We start from the raw sequence: 22878 nt of genomic DNA on the forward strand, positions 1-22878 counted from the left end.
TGAATCACTGTGTTGTACATCTGAAACTAATGTAGTACTGTGTGTCAACTACCGTTCAATAAAAAATAATTATCTACAAAAAAAGAAAACAAACAAAAAAACACACCTCAGTGCTAGTTTGAAGCAAAGCTGCACTTGAGTCACTTACACATTTTTTTTAAGTTGGAAATTATGGCCACAGCCATTTGTTGTAGCCATGATGACTTCATTGGCACACTTTCCCTTTATCACGGCTGTATTTTCTCCCTTCCTCTGTAATCTGTCACTTCACTCACCGCACTGCAAAATGAGTTATAATTGTCTATACTTCTTTGCAATTATTAATAAAATGTGTTTTGCCATTAAAAAAAAAATTATTCTGAGCAGGAAATCCTAACTTGGCAACAAGTCTTGCTTTAAAATACGCTTTTTAAAGAAGTAAGAATAATTCATTGGTACCCAGAAAAACAGGTTTAAATGAAAGTATGCCTCCAAAACCCTGGTTTCTAACAAAAATCAGATATGTTCACAATGACCACTGTCATCAAGAAAATAAACAGGTAAAAAACTAAATGAAATTCTCTCAGTAGAATATAATTTCTGGGCACAATAACTAAAAATGAGGATTTAGCTTCTTTGTTCTCTTGCTACTTAACCCATATACAACACTTCAAATTTCAGGAATGTTTATGACATAGAGTCTTTTGGTGCACCCCTTTCATGTGAGGAGGGGGTCATATTGCAATTCTTGTTAATGAAGGGGTCATAAATAAGAAAGAAAATAGAATTCAAAATGCCAAATTTCAGATGAACGATTGTGTTTTCCCTGTTGCAGAAACAGTGTTGTTCTCTAAGCACTCCTTTTATTTCTCTGAGGACTGCCAGTACTTACTGAGGTTTCAGGCTTTATTCTTTACAACCAACGAGAGGCTGTTGAGATGGCTACTGTCTTGGCACATGGAATAATTTTCCTCTTTATGAAACTAACGTCATAAATTTCAGTTTGTTACAGGATATCCAAAATTACGAATTCAACCTGTTTTCCTTCTTTGATTCATTTCCATTTAGTAATCATGACTAAGATTACAGTTATTAAGCTTAATGATTTCTAAATCCATAGTGCCACCTCTGAAGATGTCCAAAAAATCTGGATTTACTTTTTCAAATGTTTACATCTGGATGTCCCACATTCTCCATGAGACTTCAAACCAAACTCCTCACGTGCCCAGCACCTTTTCCTCTGCTGGAGTCCGCCTGTGTTAACGGACACACCCATGCCAAAAACTATGATGCCACCACATCTCCCTCTTCTTCTCTGCTCCTTCACTGACTATGTGCCAAGTCCCACCAACTCTACTTCCCCATGGGCTCTCCCAATCTCCCCTGTCCATCCTGACTGCCACTGAGCCAAGTCGAGCCAATCTTACTGCCAGGCTCTGTTCGGCAGCTTCCCACCCCTTACCACATTCAGGGCTCACCATAACGCTGTGTTGGGTTGCTTTACATGGGTGGTGCTGATGTGAAATATGAGATTGTAGACATTAATACACATGTTACAGGTTAACTTGTAAGTGTTGGCAGAGAGGCTGAAACTCAAACCTAAGCCACTGTATTCTAAAAATCTTAGACTTTCAAGACAACAGTTTGAGTTTGTTCATTTCTCTGCCACTTATAAGCTAGACGAGTATCTGAATATTGTTGTCTCATTTTCTTCATTCAGAAAATGTACAAAATATTTTCTCTTAGTTTTGCTATGAGTATTACACAATGTACTGTTTGTTAATGACTAGTACAGTGCTTAGGATATATTAGTATGTGAAAATACTATTTAAAATATATGTTGTTATGCCTATATTGGTCTTTAACAAGTCTCCTGAAAAATATATTTCTAGTTGAAACAACATTTTTATTCAGTTCCAGCTCTGACCATGTCACTCTCTGGCTGAAAATCTCCACTGACTCATATGGTACCTTCTGTCAACAGATGCTATATTATGGCCCAAACCAACATCTTCACATTGAGTGCCGCTACTATTTATTATTTACTTTATTATACAGCCAACATAGGCAATTTACCATTCCTAAAAATGTCTTGGTATTTTCAGCTAAATCTTATTGTGGGCAGATCCGTTGGCCCAAAATATTCTTCCCTGTCTTTGTTTGCTAGTGTTCTGCCAAATCACCACAAAGGACTCAAATGACATTTCCTCCATTAAATTTCCCTAATTCCTAGAGCTGGATCATCTAGGACCTTAAAATATGAAGTTTGGATTTATTGAGCAAGTAATGTTTTAAATACAGTCATATATAGAAGATATATAGTAGATAGAGTTTAATGAATAAATAGATGAATTTTCTCAAGAAATGTAGAGAGCTATAAAAATGCTAGTAGTGATGTTTTGTTGCCAAAAGGGAGAATAATGACAGGTCACAGAATTGATTAAAACACCAAAATTATTGGTAGCATCAATAATAAATCTGATACGATTGACCATGTGGAAGCTTACATTCACCATGTCCATGTTTTTCACAACCATCTTTGGGAAAGAACATTTATTCTGTATTAGGGAAACTATGGAAAGAGAACATATGATTTTCATTCTACTAAACTTCTATGACTATACCAAGTGTTCAAACCAAGAATATAGCATTGTCTATAGAAATCAGTCTAATATTCTGCAAAAAGTCTTTTAAAATTAAATTTTTAGTAATCAGGATGGCCCTTTACTATTTTTGCTTTCCCTAAAAATGCATTATTGCTCAACTGATAACATTTTTGGAATGACATTACAAACATGTAATTAAGGCCATTATGAAAATGAGAGTTTCTTTCAAAAACAGGAAAGAATATGATCAAGTGTATAAGATATAACTAGTTAGGCATAGCCTGAGGTCATCTTGCTAACAGCTTCAGATGTATAGGACTACTTTGTGATTGCCTTGAGGACACACAGAAATATTACCAGGTCAAAACAAAACCATATTTTCTGACTTCACTGATACCTAATATTTCACAGTCTTTCAAAATATACTAAGTTTCTAGGAGCTTATATACATGAGTAATATTCTCTCACATCTTGGGTTTCTAGATATAAATGTTATTTTGGTAACAATTGGATGACAATCACTACAACTGCCTGAGCTTAATTTTGCTTGTCTTGGAAATAGACATTTAATTTCTCTCAGTGCCTTTGGTTAAAGGTGGGGCAAGATAACACAAGAAAAGATAAGTAGAGCTCTAAAAGGATCCATATTTATGTAGCATAAGCCTGGTAGAACCATGTAGTGGAAAGAACATGGGTTTTCCAAATTCATTTTTAAAAGCTTGTGTTGTTTTCATTGCATCAAATGCTGCACCTTAAAAAATGCTAATTCATTTGCAGTATGATCTCGAAGCTTCATCTCAAAATAGGAAAATGGGCTCAAATTAAAATATGCTAATATACTGTTGTTAATAGAGTGAGGTAGTGCTATGGATAAAGTTATATTTCAATTTTTTGTTAAGAGCTCCTGACTATACATTTCAGGTCTAATTGTGGGAGTGGCCCAGGGACAGTCCAGTGATGCACATAACCAAAAATTTTCAACCATGAAACTCCAGTTTTGTTTGACCCTCAATTTATTCTGTTGAGGAACAGAATAACCCTATTCTTTAATTCAGAATAATACAGAAAAATGACAGAGGCTATGTAGCACCCTTGCTCGAAAAAATTAGGAAAGAGTTTGAAGAGGAATGGGTTTCTCATCTACTAGCACATAATAGTATGTTACACCACTGGAAAAAAACATGAAGATGAACATGGGAGTATCTAGAGTTTATCTACACATAAAGATTCTTTTCCACAAAATCATATTATCCAAACAATAAAGTCAAAATAGAAATCAAATGCCAAAGTCTAGGACTAGAATTTTTATACTTGAAAAACAATATTTCCTATTGACCTATAAGTAATCCAAGAGGGTAACTCAGTGACAATCAAGTTTTTGATATTCTTTGCTTAAGAGCTCTGAGGAAGAACCAAAATCAACAAGAGGAAGGAAGGAATATTTTCTTCAAATTGACAATTAATGTGTGTGCAGTATATGATTAATATGCTTATGCACATACATATATGCACTATACATATTTATGTACACACATAACTTTCTGATTCTTTCTCTCCCTGTGACGTTGCTAAATTTCAGTGTTCTATTATTCTGTCTGGGGTTATGTCACTTAAGAAGTCATCAGTGACCTTTGAGTATTATATGAATAGTGATGATGTTTGTTTTTCTATTGAAAGTAAGTAAAATAGTTGAATTTCAGCTGGAACATTCTGTTAGAGTTATAAAGAACTTTTTCAGTTTGTATAGTTTGTTAGACTGAAATTATGAAACCCTCTCCTTTTAGGGTTTCAGCACAAGAATCACTCTGAGAACATTATTTCATTTTAAGTTCGTGATTTTGTAGTGAAATGAAAACTAGAATTTGTATTAATTAAAAGAATAGTAAATACAAAAATAAGGAAAAAAGAGAAATACCTAGACAGAACTCAAGAGAAATCCCTTTACAACAATCCCAAAATGAAATATTTGGGTCCTAGTCAGTGATGCATTATTCACTTGTTCACATGTACTTTGGAGATTTTTAAAAAGTGAACTTATCTCACTAGTTTCAATCATGTTTTATTGTAGTAGTCGTAAGGTTCTACAATGGGGGAAAAAAAACTATCATTTTGAAGCAGGATCAAGGTTTCATCTTTGGAGCATAAAAAGTATAATACAGCAGAAGTACAAAAAAGATGACATGAACTTAACAATCTTTGGTTCCTTTATAATTCTAAGTTACGTCCTTTCATTTTTGTTCATACATTTGCTAAATTTATTTGCCCACAGAACAAATTTAGTTAAGTATAGGACAAATAGACACAAGTGAGAATGTTGAATCGAGATGAAAAAGGAGGGAATTATTTTCAGCATTACCTGCTTCCCTTAGTGTAATAAATTTACCTCTATTTTAAATCTAATAGCAATCATAGAGTGAATTTGTTTGCAGTCCATTTGATCAGAACCTAGAAGTGCTACCAGTAACACTGCTGTATTCCCAAAATAATATGATAAATTAATATTAGAGATAATGATGATCAAGTAGAAAACACACTCCCTCTAAAACTATTTTTTCATTCATATCCATATTTTCAAGCATATGAACGCTTCATGTAAGCAAATGCTGTGCTTACTTGAGGTTATAGAAAGGATTTAGATTATTTCATCTTGTATTTCAATCGCCATTGTCAAACCCAAGTAAGGCAGGAGAAGCAGTCTAGGGATAGAGTTCTATGACTATATTAGTCTCACTGCCACACACATGTACTAGAATAAGGGAGGCAGTAATATGGGTTTTCAGCTAGGATGTTGGTAAGGCCTAAGAGGCAAGGAGATTAAGTTCAAATATTCTTTGGGATATTTTAATTCTATCCTCCAAAGCATCTGGATTGCATCTTAGGAATGGTTAAGACTTAGTTTAAAAAATATTTTAAATGCCTATTTCATTTCAAACTACTACAGCTTAAAATTTTGATTAACTAGAAGTCTAAAATATTCAAATTGTATTTTATTAATACCACACAGTTTGTGAAATAAAGCTTGTTATTTATAAATGTTCTTACCTTCACATCTTTGACATTCATCCTTGTTCCTTCCTTCCCAACAAAGATATCATCAATGTCCACAAGGATGTACCTGTCCAAGGACAATGTCAGCCTCTTCCCTGATAAGAAGGAGATGGCATCTATGAAGATGAGCTTGTGTAGCCAAAAATTTAAGTTGTTGCCAAAAAGAACTCGCTGAATTCCATCATGAAGCCCCAGATCCTGAATTACTGTCGCATAGAGTGGTTTACTGGACAAGGATGAAAGGGATTTTTCTGTCTGTAATTCAGTTAAAAGCACAGGCTGGTAGGTTGAATGATTGTATTGGAAAACCGTCCAGTCTTCCCCTGGAAGAGGGCCTTTCTCAACTTTGGGGGCTTTGGTAATATGTAGCACAGGTGACTGAGGGTTGATAAAACAGTCCTTTAGAGCTAGATTATTGAAAAGGTTTAATGGAAAGCCTTTTAATTGTGTACTTGGTAAGCTGTTCTCATTGGCTTTATGAAAACCTATTATACTAACACTGTATTCTACACAGTATTTTTCTAAAAGCTCTCGATTCCATGAGTCCATGCTGACATACTTTAGAATATTTTCATAAATAACTAAAATATATTTTCCTTTGCCACTGTCTGTAAGAGGAGGTATGTCCCCCTTGCCAGGAGCAATAACCATGTGGTACTGAAATCGGCTGGATTCCAAGATAGCTACAATATCTTGACCGAGTTGAGAGTATTGGCTCTCCACAAATAAGAGGACAGTAGGATCAGTTTTGGATGTGTCGATAGGTTTAACTGTTTTCAGCTCCATTGACCGATAAGGTAGAATTTTTATGCCAGCACATTCTGCTTCTGCAGTGGTTTCAATAAGTGTCATTTCCTGTTTATAGCCAGAGTAGAGGAAATAGGCAGAAATGACAATGCTCACCAAACAAAAGGTAGCTAAGAGAACAATCAGTGTTCGAAAACTTCTCCGAAGTTTCACAGTAAGATTCATTTTTTAAAATACTGCTTTGGATGTTTTCTCCAATTTCTTTTCCTAAAGTGCCATAGTGAATAAAGTACAAGATGGTGCAAATATCACTTCCCAAAAGTTCATGTAACCATTGCAAAACATGTAAAATGTTTGAAGGGATCACGAGCAAGTTAAAACTGGAAGGCAAAGGGCCAGGAGAATAAAAGTTGCAGAGATATTGAGTATGTCCAATACCAGAGATTGTTGCAGAATCCTTTAAACATTATCTGTAAAAGAGGAGAAATGTAATGACTAAGACAAAAATAGAAATAGAAATAAAAATAGAAATATTTATGTGTATATACACACACACACACACACATATATACACACACACACACACACATATATATACACACACACACACACTTTTATGTAAGAAACATTTAGATCAAATTTTAGCATGTTAATACACTAACACATTAATTGCCTGATGTTCACAGTTAAGTTTTACTACTAGGACTAGGTTTTTTTCATATCCTAGAGAATACACATTCCTATTTGATTTTGCCACTATATATATGTATATATTCATATATACACATAACACATAATAAGATCATTTTTCAAACTTAAAAGAAAAACAGGTAAGAAAGAAAGCTTCAGTGTATAAAGTTAATTACTTCAAAGATTGTTTCTCCAGGGCTGGTAAACACTATGTACATTTTGAATTAGGAAATCAGGTATTTGCGTGGGGCTTGGAGCAATGAACCATGCTCTTAATATCTGTTTAAGAGTCTGAAGTGCCAACCTGAGGGAATGATTTTTTCTTGAGTAGATAGTAGTTGGAGGTTTTTCTCTTTAATAACATATCATTTTATGAAGTCACAGGGAAACAGTTGGGCCTGTTTAGCATAACAGCCAAAAATACAGACAGGATTTCTCCTTCTCCATTCTTAGAAACAAAGTGAGAGAGAAGCTATGGGACAAAGAATGAAATGGGAATAATCATGCTCAGATACCTCTAATGAAATAGAGGCCAGGAAGCCTAGATGGGAAGAAAGCCTTGACATGTTCTGCTTAAAGCACATTTCTAAATTTTGCCTACTCCTATAATAAGAATTAAAATTGAGTTTTCTTTCATTAATTTTTATCCAACAATCAAATATTCCATTTCTCTGTCACTTTTTTAGTTCAAAAGAAAAAGAATGTAAAAAATTTTTCCAAACTACTTCACCATGGATAGAAATAATTTCCCATTATTATTAGATGATTTCATTTGCATGGATGTTTCTTATTTTTAGTGAATTGCTTTTTATGCAAATTTTCTCCATTCCCCTCAAAACTGTGTTAGACCATTGTGGAATTTTCCACTTCCCTGCTTGCCAAGTGTCCATAGTAAAGCAATCAAAAAGTTCATGCTTTCAGTCTGTGACACACATATTTCGAGGTGTGTATTATTGATATACTATATCTTAGAGAATCAAATTAGCATATTTTGACATGTAAGAATTGAATATTCAATCACATTTTAAATAATTGATGGTTTTCTGTATTTTATTTTCTTAATCTGAGGAATCTGAGTAATTAATGGCTATTATTGATTAAAATATTATTAGGTTACATAGTTCAGCATTACAATATTATGTTACTATTTCCATTTTATATTTTTATGTTCTGAAATACATTTTTCCTAGTTGGTAGTTTGAAATTAAACAAGATGACATTACATTTTTTTTTGTATCTTAGATTTTTGAGAAAAATACAACCAAAGAAGTCCACAATTAGAAATTTAAAAATTTCTACCAAATCTTTAATTCATCAGAGTCTAAATACATCAAGAGGTCTGCCATTTTCACCTGTGAAAGACACTGAACCAATATGAAAAATCTCCCCAGTTATTTCACATTCCCTTTAAAGGAAAACTAATTCCCATGTGGGGGACTTACTAATACTGTGTTATTAAACATAATTCTATATGATAATTATTTGTTGTCCAAAAACCTTTCAAGGGTTGCAAAATTCTGTCCTCTTTAAACAAACAGAATTGTATTTTACTAAAAATAAATAAAATACAGCAATAAATTGGCTTTGGTTTGGTATAAAATATGTAAACCAATTATGCTCTACCCTCTACTTTTATGTATGTTTGAAAATTTTCATAAAGTAAAATTCTAAAATAAAGATTAAACTATATATACGTGTGTGTGTATATATATATATATAATATATATATATAATATTCAAAGATATTTGAAATTTGCCAAAGGGGATTATCCAGTCTTATATTATATCCATTGGTGAACTTCTCTAGCTTATGTATTTGATTTAAAACCCACTTAGGCAAACATGGAAACAGTTCCACTCCCACCCCTACCCTGCATCACTCCACAAGAGCAGAAATCTCTTTAAATCCACATACTTTGGGGGTTTGTTTAGTATTTTAAGAATAAATTTAATCATGAATTTGAAAGGAACATGACAAGTACATGTTTCTAAGTGCTTGACAAGTAAATAACTTTGTTAAATCCTTAACTATTCTGCCATAAAAAATAAGATTTTTATTTTTTAATATACAAAGGATGAGATGTCAGTTCTGCATATTAGAACAGCTCATCTTAATATGCAATAGTGAAAAAGAAATAAAAAGGCATATGGGACTAGAATCTGCCAACCAAAAGAATAAATCAAATGTAAATGTGACATTAATTTAACAAATTAATATGTTCAGAGTTAGAAGAATGATAGATACATATTATCACCATTATAGATATGTGCACTGAATGTGTGTGTGTGTGTTTTAGCTTTTGGAGTTATACTTCCAATTCAATCCTCCCATTTTATCCTTCCCTAATAAAAATTAGCCAGTGAAAGTGAGGAAGTCTGAATAATAAAATATGGTATACCAAGGATGTTTACTTACGTCCTGTGCCTGAGATAAGAGATGATAGGCATTGTTTGGGATGCTAAAGAAATGTAGTCTGTGGTTTGTAGATGTTGTCTGAATCTCTTATTGTGAAATTATATATATATATATATATATATATTTCCCCAGTTCTGACACAAAGATTCTAAAACTCTTGCAATTTTCTAAGTAATAAAAACACTAAGAACATCTTTGACTCTGGTTCCTGAAACGGAGCTGCTGAATTCCATTAATTTGCTGAGTGATAGCAGTGTTTTTTGTTCTAATGAGGCAAAGCTTGGTGGTCTTCTGGATTAGGGCTGGACAGGAGAAAGACCAAGCCCTGTTTAGAAGCTTGGAATTTTCAGTCCCACTCCTTAGCCTATGGGGAGGAGAGAAGGGCAGGAAATTGAGTTAATGCTAGGTCATGCCTACATCGTGCCTACATGATGTAGCCTCCATAAAGATCCCAAAAGTATGTAGTTTGAAGAGCTTCCAGGTTGGTGAACACATCCACATACCAGGAGGATGATGCGCAGAATAGAAAATCCTGTGCTCAGGACCCTACCATATCTCACCCTATGTATCTCTTTATGTGGCTGTTCATTGTTTATCCATCACTGTAAGTAGGTATCTCCCTGAGTTATGTGAGCTTTTCTAGTAAACAACTGACTCCATGGGAACCTCTGATATGTAGCAAAGCCACACAGATTGTGGGTAACCCAGGGACCTATGAGTTTAGATTGGCATTTGAAGTGGTGCGCAATCTCCATGGTCTGAACACTTAACCTGTGGGGTCTGCACTAACTTTGGTTAGCATTAGAATTGAGCTGGTATCATAAAGCATTGCTTGGTGGAGGGAAAAAAACCCACATATCTAGAGTCACAAGTATTATGAGTGTGGTAACAGTGTGAAAGTAAAGAAGGAAGAGAAGGAAAGTAGGTTTTTCATACCCTTATATAGTGCTGTGATTTTAAAAAGAAAAAAAAGGCAAGGAAGAGTGTAGGGGTAGGGGCAACAATTTAAGAATCTTGGAAGGTCAAATAAGAAAATTGAGATCATTTTTAAAAAGACATGTTACATAAGTCACGTAAAATCAAGGATATTCATTTAAGGATAATGGTGAAGACATTCAAACGCTTCTCCAAAAGTCTAAATATATGTGCTGTGTATTCTCAAGATGTCTAGGTAATATAATTTTTAAATAACCTTAATCCCATTTTTATTTTACCTTAATTTTTATTTTTCAATTTTTATTATTTTTCAATTTTTATTTTACCTTAATCCAATGCATTGTGCAAGAGGAAGCTGAAACCAGTTAGCAACAAACTGGCACAAAAGGAGCTCTCTGTCTTGCCTTGCACTTCACACCATACTGGCCTTTCAGTATTAGAGAGAATGGACAAAAGTACAGAGGACCAGTAAATGGCATTTGTGAAGAACCAGTGTTTCCTAACCACCATGACAAGCAACTTAAATAGGCTTTGATCTCAAGTCTGTTAAATCTGCCTTTCGTATGTCCAAATAAGTCTATTTTTAAAAATTTGTAAAGGGAGAGCTACTCATTTTTTGCGACAACCTATTTCAAAATGTGGGTTGCATGACCCTTGTGCAGACTTTGGTAAAAAATAGGGAGGCTTTTTTAGGTACTGCCTTTCTTGTTTTCACTTTTTAAAAAAAATTCCAGCCCAAGTGTGACTCATTGCTTCAATAGTAGTGGAATAACTATCTCTCTGAATCTTTCACTCTCTTTTAAGATTAGATAATGTTTAGAATTATTGTTTCGTATGTCTGTTTCAGAATCATTGTTTGACTTATTTCCAAAATGTGTTTATAGATTCTCTAAAACACAGTCTGCAAAGTCCATTTAACAAATGTTTTTAATTATTGTAAAATTCTAGTACTCTGGTTGCAGCAGAAAATTGGTGAACAAAGCAATTGCAGGTACTATTACAGTTTTGCCATTTTTTGGAAAGAAGAAAATTCACAAATAATCTGGGGCTAGGAATCACAATGAATGTATGTGCAATTTTTTCTTGAAGGTGGTCTGATGAGCTATACAGATCATCACAGGGGCTTATTCAAGGTCAGCTGAAATTGAAAAAAAATATGATTCTGAGTGGTGTCTGAAAATACCCACTACTGATTCAATAGAATTTGAGGCTAGGAATTGGTTAACATTATATGCTTTGGTGCCTTGAACTTTCTTTCAGCTTGCAGACCACACATTATTGTGATATTATTTTCAGCAATGAACATACCTACATATATAACTTTTCTCAAAATAAAGGTACAAAGTGATGAGTAATTGTTATATTTAACCCTAAAATAGTATGCTTAGTTTGATTTTTTGAAATAATATTTTCTATCCTTACAGTCTGTTTATTACACTTTTTTTATACATTTCATATTTTCTTGATTTCAGTGATAAAAATTTATTTCAGTTCCCAAAGTGTGCATTTTTATCAGTACTAATTCCTAAAAGTGTCATTTCAAACATAATGATAACATTATTTCCAGCATATTATACTGTAACATAATATCATACTAGGTACATAGCTCTGAGCTATCAGCTATATTCACATTTCAAAAGATTATGAAGGCAATTGGTAAAAAGAAGAATAAATGTCAGGTGATTTCTTTTACTACCATTTCCTGGAGATACAATATAGTGTCTACCATTCTCCTAGGTCTTGCTTTCTAAAGCAGAGAAACAACATGATTTTTCAAGGGAAGAGTCCATTTTTATCAAAATGAAGATGCAAAAATCTATGTATTTATCTTGTTCATTAGAAAAACATGGGAACTTTGAGAAGGAAAATACTAACTGGAATTTTGTTCTGCTTTGCCATGCAAAATTTCTATATATAGTAGCAGAAATGCTATCTGTGACCAAGCAGAGAGGTCTAGTATAGTGATCATTGCATAGAACTCTGTATTATTTTTATATCCAAGATTTCATCATCTAATTGCATGCTTAACACTACTAAAATTATACCCCCAGAAGGTATGGTCCAGAATTAAATGGAATTAAACAGCTTTGAAATTCCTGTATATGTCCAGAGTTCCTAAAATCCAGACAACTCCCTTAGGACCTTGAGATGACTTTTTGATATGTCTGTGACATTTTTCTAATTTTTGCCTAGATTTAGGGTTACTATTTACAATTCAGAATCAAACTAGGACCAAACAAGCTGTGTAAAATTCAGTTATATTTTGTATATGCTCCTATTTCCTCCCTTAGGTAGGAAGCAAAGGCATTCATCCAGTATCTGTTCAAGACACAAGTGTATTAATTTTTATTAAGAGTTAACTATTTTCCAGGTACACTTGCAAATTCAACTATAATTCCTTTCATCATACAAACCACCTAAATTCTTTTGTTTTCATCTATTATTAATTTTTTCTCCTTATTTTACTACATAATTCCCTTTCATCTTCAGAAAGTCTTTTTCTTATTCTTTCTTAACCGTGGATGGTTTTATTTACTGATTTAAACCTTGTGCAAAGGGATTTAATGTAAAGAGCATGAGCATCAATCAGCCCAATTATGTAACATGTTTCTACTTTCTATCTCCATTTTCTTTCTTTCTATATAAACAATTTACATGGAAACTACAAAAAATGACTGGGGAAATTTAACATACGGTATGTTTCCTTGGTTAGATATAATATTATTAACAATTTCCTCTCAAAAGCACATTTTTTCTATAAATTGTTTTATCTACAAAGACAATGTGAGAAAAATGTTTTCAAAAACTGATCCTGCTACCTTTTTAAACAGATCTTTGTATATTTCTATGAAAGCATGAAAAATTTGAAAACCCAGAAAAATAAAAAATGAACACTGTTTAACAAAAATCCTTCCTGTGTTTCTTTCTAGTCATTTCTTTATATCTATTTTATGTAGTTGTGATTAAACAACAAAAATAATTTTATCTTATCTTTGAACTTAAAATATCATAATTAGTTACAATAAAAGGAAAAAGTGATGAAGAAGCTCTTCTATTATCCATCATTGCTTTTTATTCTATTTCATATTTTTCCATTTCTATTCCTAGTCTTCTTTTGATGATTTCACATTAACATCCTAAGCTTGGTAGCCCCAATACCTAACTCCTCAACTTCTTACATTTCATAGAAAATAGAAAGTGAGGGTGAACTATCAGTACCACGGAGGGAGCCAAGCTGACTCCCGTCAGTGTTTCCCAGACCTAGGGAATTCTCACCTTATTTGCTCCCTGGGGCCATGGAAAATGTGTATTTCTTGTAAAGTGAATCTTTTCTTTTTGCCTCTACCTCTTTTCTAGACGTCAACCTTTCTTTTCTGAAGGCCAAGCTAAACCTTGGGGATAATCATGTTTGTAATTGACCACAAACAGGATCTAATATGTTTTGTTTAGTGATTATAATATTTTGGTATCTGAATGGCTCTCCATCACTCTCTTACTACTCTTAGTCTATCTGCCTGGTGCTCTATTTACTTTAGTTTGAAACTCCAGGTGTAACCTTAAGCATTTCAACTCATGTCCATCTTTACACAATTTCCTATCACAGTCACATACAATCCCAACCCAAGCAAACACCTTAAGAATTCTCTTCACCTTATAGTCAAGCTTTTTGATAATTTCTCTTGGAAAATTGTTCTATCTTGTTATTTCTGCACTTTACTTGTTGAACCATTACATGTTGCAATTCTGGATTGACCAATATTATCTCTTCTACTTCTAAATATAACCAGATCTTCCTCATTTTTTTAGATAAAACAAATTCAAGAAAGTCACTCCCAACCTTGCAAAAGCTAGTTTAGGTGACTGTCTCCACTGTGCTCTCCTAGTATAGCCTCCACCACAGGACATTTCAATGCAATTATCTGCAAATTTCCATGAAGCCAGGGACTGTAATTTATTGAGAATTGAAGCTTTAGCACCTTATAGATGACCTTGCATGTCATACGTTAAAGATAAAAATATTCAACAAGATTAAGTGGAAACATCATGTGTTAGGGAGGTTCTGGCTGACCTAATGAACTGGATTCTTGCTGAAGATATGCTGAAGATAACAGGATTGTTGAAGATAGGTCAGGGTAGTCAGGCATTATTTTGGGTACGGTGGACAATGAGGAACTTGATCATGTATTGAGGGTGATCAGATATTGAGGGTGGGGGGCTCTGGGTATAATGACTTAGGAGGATTCTTGCTAAAACTGGATTTTGCAAGAAGTGTACAGATAGGCCTAGGAGGAGGTTCAGGAGTATGCCTAAAGTTTGGCCAAACAAAGAATATTTGTGACATACACAAAATAATCATGCCAAATAAACAATTTATTCACATCTGGCATGTATTCACCTTCATTCTATAAAGTGTACCGCAATTGCTGTTTTCTCTAGAGCCTTGCCAGGTGAGAGAACAAGTGTGAGCTTCAGTTGGAAAAATAAATTAACTTAATTTATAACTGTTTATCTTTCTATTTCCATGTATCCATTCATCAAGGAAGCTTTGGAAGGATGCTCATCAAAACACTGATCATTTCTTTCCTATACTTTTCTACATCGTGAATTTTTTGCAAGAACCATGTACTATCTTTTTATAAATTACATTTATAAAAATCTTTATAATATACAAAAATATAGACAAAAGTAGAAAATTTTTAAAGGGGTGAGTAACATTAAGTTTGCTTCAAACTCTTAAATTCTATAATCGTGAATAATAAGCCTCCCTATTCATGCAAGTCCTTGGTAACTTTTTCTCTCTAAATATCTGACGAATATGTTGTCCATACCTTTTTTTGTGATACCCTTTGTTTTTATTTAACTGATTTATGTGTCTTCCCCAGATGACTGTAAATTTTCAATAATCTAGTCTGTATGTCACTTTCTCTTTTCACTCTAATTACTTACCCCACCCTCAAGCATAACCCAATACTAAATTAGACATATAGTAGAACTTTAATAATCTTGACTAATCAATTAAATTGATATTCCATGTTATAATATTTGTAACAGTGCTTCTGGAAAAACATGTAAGAATTCAAGTCTGAGGTTCTGAAAACTGGAAAATTAATTATACCAAAAGGATATTAGGATACATCAATTGTTCTGATGAATCCAAGTTTGACAGGTGTTGTGTATATGTAAATAATTCTTTATAAACACCAAATTCATATTTACCTATTATTGAATGCAAAAGATAAAATACTTGGAGTCCAAAGAGTGACAGGATCCCCAAAAGTTGAAGTTTCATCTACCCCTGAGACAGGTCCTGGTATCTGATCAACTTAAATGTTCATGGAGTTTCAAGCATACATCCATTTGCCTAGGCTGATCTGCAAAATTTGCTCAAGACTCCAGTGCACAAACAACATGGAATAAAGGAAGCTCAGCTCTGCATGCACACCAGAGTTCCCATGGTAGGTGCAGTGGCCTTCCTGAAACATGCTAAGTGATTTCTGGGTTGTGAGATTAGTGGCAGGCAGAAAGCCAGGATGGACTTATCAATTGGCAATCACAGATGTGGACTTGAAAGGAAGGCCCAAAAACATGTGGGGTATTTTTACCAACTATATTGCATTTGTATCCATAGGAAAAGGAAGTCTGGAGAAATTTGGACAATATTAATATTGGTATATTTTTCCCCAGCATTTACTTTGTCTCAGTCTATCATTTTATGAATGCAGTAATGAATATGTTGTTTTTTCTACCTCAATCATTAACTTCCTACTTATTTTCTAGAAGACTTTTTCTTAACTTTTCACTCAATCCTTGATCTTATATTTCAGAGAAGGGAAAAGATTTTTCACAATGCACAGATTCTGGCTACAGAAGATCTATGAAGTCACTTATGCTAATTGAGTGACCTATGCTATGAATTGTTCTTTATTTTTTTAATAATTAAAAGAATATATATAGTTAAGTAATTTTAATACTAGGAGATAAAGTATTTTAACTAATTTATCCTTCCTAAAGTTTTAAAATACTCACCCAAACTATAACAAACATAATTAAATTAAAATTACAAGAGAGTAAAAGATTAAAAAAATAATTTATTCTCAAACCAGTCATCATCATTTATAACATAGGCCATAAAAATAGGCTAATCAAGCATGTTTAGTATTTGACTTTGTAGGAGTCAAAATGTTACCCTGTATATTGGTATATCTCATTTATTTTAAATAAAAGGCATTTGCTTTTTAAAATGCATTATTTCTGTATTTCTAAACAATCTTCGGATCGCCTAGCTTTTTCAACACTAGAGGGCGATATGTTCTTGTTTTTATTGCAAATATAGACCCACAGAACCTGCTTTCTTTGACAGCTTACCAAACAAAATAAAGTGCTATCTAGATTGAATACAGAGCTGACAGGCAACTTTGCTCTCAGGAGAAACATCCCTTTGTTAATACCAGAGTAATATCAGTAATTCTTAATATTAAAACACCAATTAGGCCACAATTCCACACCAAATACATTTAGTCAATACTTTCTTCATATTTGTAATAAACAATGAATAATATCACTGACATGATTCTGTATCTGAATTCATATGTCTATTTTTTAATTTAAATCTTCTTTTTTTTTTCTCTTTTGGCTCTGAAAGGGATAAACAAAATATCACCTCACTTAATATCTTGCTAATTTTGGTGGATTTTTAAGATCTGAATTCTTTTCTTAAGTGAACAGAACTATAATATCTTTATTTCATGGGTGTATAAAACCAGCTTTATCACATCTTATTTACAAATTTCTATTTTCTCTAGGATATATTTATTTTATTTCTTAATATGCTTTTTTAAAAAATAAGGTTACTATTCAGTTTTACTCCCTATTACAAATATGTTTGTGAAATAATTTCATTTGCCCAAATAACATAATTTCTAAAAATTTGAATCTGTTTAAATTATTAACTCTGTTTAATATCTTAAGAGTAAAGACATAACATAAACAATAAGCAAAACATATAAGAAAGAGAAATGTGTACACCATGATTGAGGTCATCTCTCAGTTGACTCAGTTCTGATGTGGAAATATAAAACACAACAACTATATTCAAAATAATTTAAAACTGTGGTTTCATTTTCACTTAGAATGTCCTTATAATTTATTTGCAAAGGAAGATTTCGAGATATCAAGTTCTACTGCTCACAGTTATATCTTAGAATTGGAACATTATGGGCTTCCATTTTAATTTGTCATTTACCTAAGAATCTATAAAAATACCTTATATGTAGACACTTTGCTGATAATTTGAAAGATAATAGATCATTAACAGACTGTACATGCAATGAAACACACTCAAATTAATCATCCTGAGTAATACAAACATATGTATAAAAAATATACATATAAAAAGAATTTCTATTCATATTTTGAGTTTTTCTCCAAAGTTGATTTCCTTAGTTATTAAAAATTTGTTAAAAAATTATTTTTAGGGACTAAGAAATCTTGTTCAGTGTCACAGAATGTATCAAATAAGATGGTAGTACAAGTTACGAACTATAATTGGAATTCAAACATCAAGGTGATTGAAAAACATAATCCAAAAATACATCTTAATTAGATTTGTCAACCATTCTGCTCAAGTCATGATGAAGACCACATAGACACACGCACACAGACCCCCCAAATCATAAAGGTCCATTTTGAAAAAGTGGCCATAGACCAAATATTGCACAATCAACATTGCCAATATTGGTATCTGGGCAGTTCTTTAACAGACACTGGTAATGATGCCTGTAGAACATGGATGTAGCAGAAGACACCTGAACCTAAAGGGAATCTGCTCTGGTTCAACTTCTTCACTTCACTAGCTTCTGATTCAAAACCTGCTAGAGCAGGTGAGATTTGACACTTGTAGTTGGCAGGTTCATGACGTGGCTATGACAAAGGCTGGGAAATAATTTGCTGATACTTAAGGTAAGAAGTAGAAACTCCTAAGACCATGATTTCTCAAACCAGGAAGAGTATTCAAATTGTTGAACAGAGCAAGTATAAAAAAAAATTGATATAAATGTGAATTAATCTAAATGACCTTAATTATATAAAATTGTAATAATAAACCTGGTTAAGAATAAGATCAAAGACTAATTGAAATAAATAAATAATATTGCATAAGACAAAAGGGAGTAAATTGAGGAAAAATGTTCTAAGAACCCTATATTAAAGTCATGATGTTAATTGACTTCAGATTGGTAAATTAATATGCATATTTTGATTTCTAGTGACACCAATAAAGAATATATATCTTCAAAACTCTATAGTAGAGGAGAAGAAGTGAAATGCAAGAATAATATTCAATTATAAATTAATGAATAAAAGAGAGAAAAGGAAGCCAAGAGTAAGACTAATAGAAAACATAAAATAAATAAGTCTTTTTAGTAATTACATTAAATATAAATGAATTAAATTATGTTTTAGAAACAAAGTTTGGGAGATTGACTAAAAAAACCCTGTACAAATCTAAGTATATATTGTTTAAAACTGACACACCACAGAATGTTTGAAAGTAAACATCTGAGAAACAATATGTCAGAAATATTTTAATTAAAAGGAAGCTGTACTATTAGGAAATTAGATTTAAGGCAAAAAGAATTACTAGAGATACAGAGATCCCTTTAAATAATAAAAGTTATATTCACTATGAAGTTATTAAAATTTAAATTTGTAAGCACCTAATGTATAAAGCAGAAAAGGCATTTCTAGACTATTCTCCTTTCTTACTCCCTAAAAACTTCTAACTTTTTATTTCATTAGACTATACCACACAGCTGCACTCCCTACAGGAGTCATCAACTAATTCCTGGGTTAGATTACTTCAATCCTGGGGAATCAATTCTGGACAACCCTCATTCTTTTAAAAATGACTGGATATCTAAATGATCCTTCCAACACTAAATTTTCAGTTTTTAAATCCTCTTTCTAATGTTCTTGCCTTTTCCCTACCATTGCCACTCAGTTCTATAGTCATATGCTAGATGCTCTCATTAAAACAACTAACTGTGTAATTGTAATACATTTATAGCATTGATTTTATATATTCTACTACCCAATTTCAGTTTCCAATCTTTTTAGTTCACATCACCTATCATCCCAACTTCAACAATAATTCAAACTCCTAATATCTTTAAGCCATGACCCTTTAACTTTTCACTCTCTCTCTCACAGCTTCAAACCCCTTCTCACAGTTTAAATTCTACAATCAGCCATATATTCATTCTATTTCATAAACTCTTAAACCCTTATATCCTCTCTTACTTCATGATGCACATTTATCTAAAAAAACACTGGCTAAATCCCACAATACACCAAATCTATGCCTACAACTCTGAAGATGGATGGAACATCACCAAACTGACTGGCTTCCCCTTAAATTCATGATCAATAGCTTCAAGCAGGTCTTTAATGCTAAATTTTTTTAATCCATTAACTATGTCTTCTCCTAGATGACTGTTATATACTCTTCTCCTCTCTTTTCAAACTTCTAACATTTCTTTATTTTCGCTTAATCTCAGCTGAAGGTCTTGTTTTCTATTTCATGGAAAACACCGTAGCAAGAATAAAGAATTTCCCTAAGTTCCTACTGCCACAGTCACTTATGTAAGTAGATGCTCTCTTCTTGAGGAAATATGCATTCTAGCTACACACAACACTTGTGCACTAGTTCCAGGCTTTGCCACCTGCTCATTGAAGACATTGCTTCAGTAATATATTCCTGTTTCATGTAGCTACAATGTTTTCCATATCTATGGAATATTCCCACCAGTATACAGGCATTCTATTATTTCCTTCAAAACTTACTGCAAAAAGCTATTACTTCATTTATTTCCTCTTTATAGTAAAGTTTTATGAAATGATATGTTGAATTTTCTATGGAACCTGTTTCAATCAGGCTTACCTACATCATTCATCAAAACTGCTCAATAAATCTTAAATCTTTTAGTTGCTTTTTTTTGTATATTCAAATACCTTTTTGGTATTTCAACTTGGAAATCTAATGACGTCTCAAAATTAAACAAGACCAAATCTGATTGTCTGATATTTTCTTTAACCCCAAAGTGATTCCTCTTTTCCAGATAAGTAAATGATAGTTCCATTATTTCATTTGATTAGGTATACACACACACAAACACTTTGGGGTTTGTCGCTGAGTCCTCTCTTTCCTTACCACCAGACCCACTAGACATTCAGTCCACTGACCTTACCTGTATATATATGAAGAAACTGAACACATCTTAACATCTCAGTTATAACTATAGTACAGATTATAATTGTTTCCACTGGATTACTATTTTATCTCTGCCTCTGCTCTTTCCCCACATCAGTTTTTTTTTTAACATGTTGCCCATAAGAATCATTTTACAATTTACAACATGTTAGGTCTCTCCTGTGACGAAATTCCCACCCTCTTAGCGGTTCCCCCATTTTATTCAGAGTAACAGCCACATTCACACAGAGTGTTCTATGCAGCTCCACATCATCTATCACTTCTTTGTCATTTAATTATCTCCACTCCCACTGGCCTTCTCAGTGTTCTCTGAACATGCTGGATCCTTCAGATTCCTACCTCTGGGCTTGTACACTTGCTGTTTCTTTTACCTAGAATACCTGCCCTAAAGATGGAAGCACGGCATAGATTCTCTTTCTTTTAGTTCAACCTAAACGTAATATGCTCAGTACTTTAGCTTTCTGTCCTCTTAGTGCAGGATTGAAAGTTCTCTCCCAGAACTGCCTAACCTATCCTTGTTATTTTTCTACTGTGTGTGTAATTTTTAACTATCTACTATACTATATAAATAATATTACTTTATTTTTGTCTATCACTTGTCAGAATTTAGCATTTGAATCAGGGATATTCTGTCTTATTCCTTTCTATTCTCAGTGCCTATATTCCACTTTTAAGGGGAATGGTAGGAATTGCATTGATAAGACAGATAGGTGGCAGAAGATAAAATGCTTATTCGAAACACTAAGGATTTTAAATTGTCTTAAATATTGGGCAACTATTGAAATACTCAAATTTGGAGACTGAAATGGTATGTTGTCTTTATAAAGTTATTTTTTTGTGGGAATAAAAGGACAGACTGGTACTGGAGCTATGAACAGGAGAGAATTTAAGAATTTATTATAATAGTCTTGATGAAGACTGAAGAAGTTGGAAACAGGTATTTTAAAAAGCAAGTTAAGTTCATATGGAGAGCAAGACTCAGAATAGCCAACATCATAATGAAGGAGAACAAAGTCAGAGGACTAACAAACTTCAAAACTTACTATCAAGCCAAAGTAACCAAGACAATGTAGTATTGGCAAAATAATAGACAGATAAATGGAACAGAATAGACAGCCCAGAAATAAACCCAAATGAAGATAGTCAGTTAATGTGTGACAAAGGAGTAAAGGCAATTCAATGGAAAAAGAATAGTTTTTTCAACAAACGATACTGGACAACCACATGAAAAAAAAAGAATCAAAGACTGTATACATAAACCTTGCACCCTTCTCAAAAATAAATTTGAATCACAAATGTAAATGTAAAATATAAAGAAAAACTATAAAATTCCCAGAAGAAGATAGCAGAAGAAAATTTAGATTATCTTGAATTTGTTGATAACATTTTATATACAACACCAAAGGCATGATCTATAAAAGAAAGAATTGATATATTAGACTTCATTAAAATTAAAAAAAAAAACTTCCCTGTAAAGGAATGAAATGACATGCTACAAACTGGGAGAAAGTATTTGCAATAAGCATATCTGATAATGTACTGTTATCTAAATTATACAAAGAATTCTTAAAACTCAACAATAAGACAATGAATAACCCTATTAAAAAATGGGCCAAAGACCTGAATAGACACCTCACCAAAAAAGATACACAGATGGCAAACAAACAATGACAAGATGCTCCACACATATCATTAGAACACTGAAAATTAGAATAACAATCAGAAAGCAGTACAAACTTATTAGAATAGCTGAAATCCAAAACAGTAACAATGCCAAGTGCTGGGGAGGATGTGGAGCAACAGGAACTCTCATTCATGCTGGTGGGAATGTGAAATGGTACAGCCACTTTGGAAGACAGCTTGACAGTTTCTTACAAGGCTAGTCATACATGATTCAGCAATTGAAATTATTTGCACAGAAGAGTGGAAAACTTATGACTACACAAAACCTGTGCATGGATATTCATAGCAGCTTTGTGCATAGTTGCCCAAACTTGAAAGCACACAAGATGTCCTTCACTAGGTGAGTCAATAATAAACTTTGGTACACCTGTAAAATGAAATACTGTTCAGCGCTAAATGAGATGATCTACCAAGCCACAAAAATGTATGGAGGAATCTAAAATACATATCACTAAGTTAAAAATTCAATCTGTAAAGGCTAAGTACTGTATTATTCCAATTATATT

General features: G+C 33.0%; 1 protein-coding gene across 1 annotated transcript in view; it reads right to left on the reverse strand.

Annotated features, from left to right (window-relative positions):
• Nucleotides 1-22878, reverse strand: part of LOC118930042 (bifunctional heparan sulfate N-deacetylase/N-sulfotransferase 4) — a 272594-nt gene that overhangs the window by 236746 nt on the left and 12970 nt on the right. The window contains exon 2 of the mRNA XM_036920791.2: nucleotides 5628-6850. Within this exon, the coding sequence (XP_036776686.2) occupies nucleotides 5628-6605 (978 nt within the window). The 5' untranslated portion in view covers nucleotides 6606-6850. The remainder of the gene's footprint in view (nucleotides 1-5627; nucleotides 6851-22878) is intronic.

This window comes from Manis pentadactyla, chromosome 5, assembly GCF_030020395.1.
Source record: "Manis pentadactyla isolate mManPen7 chromosome 5, mManPen7.hap1, whole genome shotgun sequence".
Lineage (NCBI taxonomy): Eukaryota > Metazoa > Chordata > Mammalia > Pholidota > Manidae > Manis > Manis pentadactyla.